We start from the raw sequence: 2,572 nt of genomic DNA, 5'->3' as shown, positions 1-2,572 counted from the left end.
TAACTCTGAAGGTGTTTTTATGGCTCACCTACAAATTTATGTAGGCGCTTACCATTAAAAAAACCCATCTAAATAGTGCCAGTTTTTACTTTTTCTTTCTGGATGAAAAGACGATACAAGACACACTAATTTTTGTCCAAAATTCACGATGTATATGCAGATAAAGTATAAAACCAATGAAAAAAAAATCATTTCATTAAACTGTCAAGGAGCTGCAAACCTGAGCAACTTCAGTTGCTGCTGCGACAGAACTGGAAATGTGTTTTTAGTCAACCTTCTGCTTTCATGTAGAAGTTTTGTTGTGAAGTTTATAGACCAAAGGCTGATGCTGGGAAAAAAGCCAGTGAGTGACTTCCACAAACAAAAAGAAAGCAGCGCTCACCTCTCAAATCAAACAAGAAAACATGTTTCTCTAAACTTAGTGGTGAAAGTGAAATACTAAGTTTACATTAATTTACAAAGACACAATCTATGACGGTAGCAACTTGTGCAAACTCTGGTTCTATTGTTGCTTTTTAAAAAAAATTGCAGAATTACACATGAATGGAAGAAGCCCACTGCAAATGACAGCAGCTGACAGCTACTGACACGCTAAAGTACCCAAAGCACACAAGGTCAGGAGAGGTAAGAGACAACCTGGTTTGGTTAACACAACCAAGTAAAGGGATTCAGATTGTGTCTTATAGGTCTCTAAATCAATTTAATTTTTTAAAAAAATCCCAGAAAGTACCATACAGCATCATAGCGTACGTCATTTGCAGGTAGAATTACAGTTAAACTTGTTCCAGTTATACTCCCAAGGTGTCTACTGTCTATTTTTATAATATTCCTAGAAGGGATACCATACAAACCCCAAGTCTGACGTCTCACTTGGAAAATAGCACAAAGCCTTTTTGGGAGGTCTGGTAATCTATTCATGCCAGAAAGGGGTCATTTTCATTTCCCACATCTAAGTACTGCGGCAAACCATGTGTGTACATCAAGTTACACGAGAATGAACGTTATTCCAAACCCATGAGCTTCCAAACGCTTCTTTATTGTTTTCATAATTCAAAAAAAAGGATAATTCATAGAGCCCTTGTCCTTGTGTTTGCCTTCAGCAACCCTTTTGGTGTACAAACATCTTCCTGAACACTTGTTCAGCCAGCTTTCCCCTCTCTGGCTGCGACTTGTTTTTGCTGCAGTAGTTCTTCTTCCTTCTTCTTGTGAAGCTTTTGGAGATACTCATCAGGCTCAATTCCTGCCTCCTTTAGCTCAGACATGGCTTTCTCCAACCGGTGCAGCGTACGGGCACTCTGTACCTTCCGAGCAGTTATGTACAGTGTAAATTCCTTGAAGTCCATCAGTTTACAGGTGTCCACCTCACAGATGTTTTTAACGTCTGTGGTTTTGTCCACCTGGGGGAAAAAAACTAAACCTGCCATTTTTTCCAGATCTTCAAGATTTACTTGGAACTCCGTCAGCTGGTGACTGAAGCCTATGGGGTTGTTTGGCACCACAAAAGCCCCCAGTACCAAGGGCTCTGTAGATGTTCTGCTCCGTCTGGCAAGGATCACCTTGTACAGGTGGGATGGCACAGCTACATCGTCCTTCCCGATGACCTGTCAAAAGGAAAGTTATGTTAGAGATACAAATCTTATCAGTTAAGGGGGAATAAAGACGTGAGACTAACCCTATTACCTCCAAAAAGGAGCCACAGCACGTAACTACACATCAAAATCATGTGCAATGTTATCAGAACAGATGCTGAGGTGGAAATCACCACTTCATTGCAGTTTCTTATAGAGCTGGTCAGGAACGAGCGAGTTATTTGATGCCCAAATCTCTCTCTCAAACAAGAAAAGCTGGGTAAAGATGACTTCACAGCAGGGTTATCCGGCCACTGTTGGTAGGAGACTTTCCCAGAAGGTTCTTTACCTTTCTCCTCTAACACCACTGACTTTATATTATAGTTAAGAACAATGATGCAGACAAAAGGTCAAAAGATTTGTCAGTAACTGCCTAAATATTTGTAAATATCTGTGACAAGGAGCAACAAGAATTCAACTCAAATGTCTGAAGCAGATGTAACTTCAGTTATGGCTGAAACTGAACTGGAACCAAACCTGAGAAACACATTTGAAAACGAAATCAGCCAAGACCTCAGCTCCCCAGTCCCTGGTACAGACCTGTAAGTGTAGCTCACCTGAAGGGGTGGTAGAGCTCCTTTCTCATCCTGCACCACATTGTTAATGCTTGGGAAGCTGCTTCCAGAAACAATGGCTCTAGCCTTAGTTCCTGACTTGACAGTTCCAAATCATGTGTCTTGTAATATGCATTTCAAACAACTCTAACTTACCTTCCGTCAGTTCTTTTTTGTATCTCTATTACCCACAGACAGGCTGTATTTAAAAGCTGTTACCTAAGTAAGGTTTTTTGAGGGGACCTGGATATAACGAAGTACATTTAGTGACTTACTAACTTCGAAGAGAAGTCTATGCAAAGAACAAGCAACAATTTCTTCCATAAATTTATTACAGTTCAACTTAAGAGCTTGGACATGCTGGGTTTACTGCTGTGTCACTCAGACACC

At 40.6% G+C, this 2,572-nt stretch overlaps 1 protein-coding gene across 1 annotated transcript in view; it reads right to left on the bottom strand.

Annotated features, from left to right (window-relative positions):
* Window positions 1-1,120: 1,120 nt before the first annotated feature.
* The window catches only part of EXOG (endo/exonuclease (5'-3'), endonuclease G-like), a gene marked incomplete at its 5' end in the record, with an annotated part of 20,439 nt that continues 18,987 nt past the window's right edge, over window positions 1,121-2,572 (bottom strand). Inside the window, one exon of the mRNA XM_010188802.1 lies at window positions 1,121-1,601. Within this exon, the coding sequence (XP_010187104.1) occupies window positions 1,140-1,601 (462 nt within the window). The remainder of the gene's footprint in view (window positions 1,602-2,572) is intronic.

The sequence above is a fragment of the Mesitornis unicolor genome, unplaced genomic scaffold, assembly GCF_000695765.1.
Source record: "Mesitornis unicolor isolate BGI_N332 unplaced genomic scaffold, ASM69576v1 scaffold12107, whole genome shotgun sequence".
Lineage (NCBI taxonomy): Eukaryota > Metazoa > Chordata > Aves > Mesitornithiformes > Mesitornithidae > Mesitornis > Mesitornis unicolor.
This window is presented reverse-complemented; position numbering and strand designations above follow the sequence as displayed.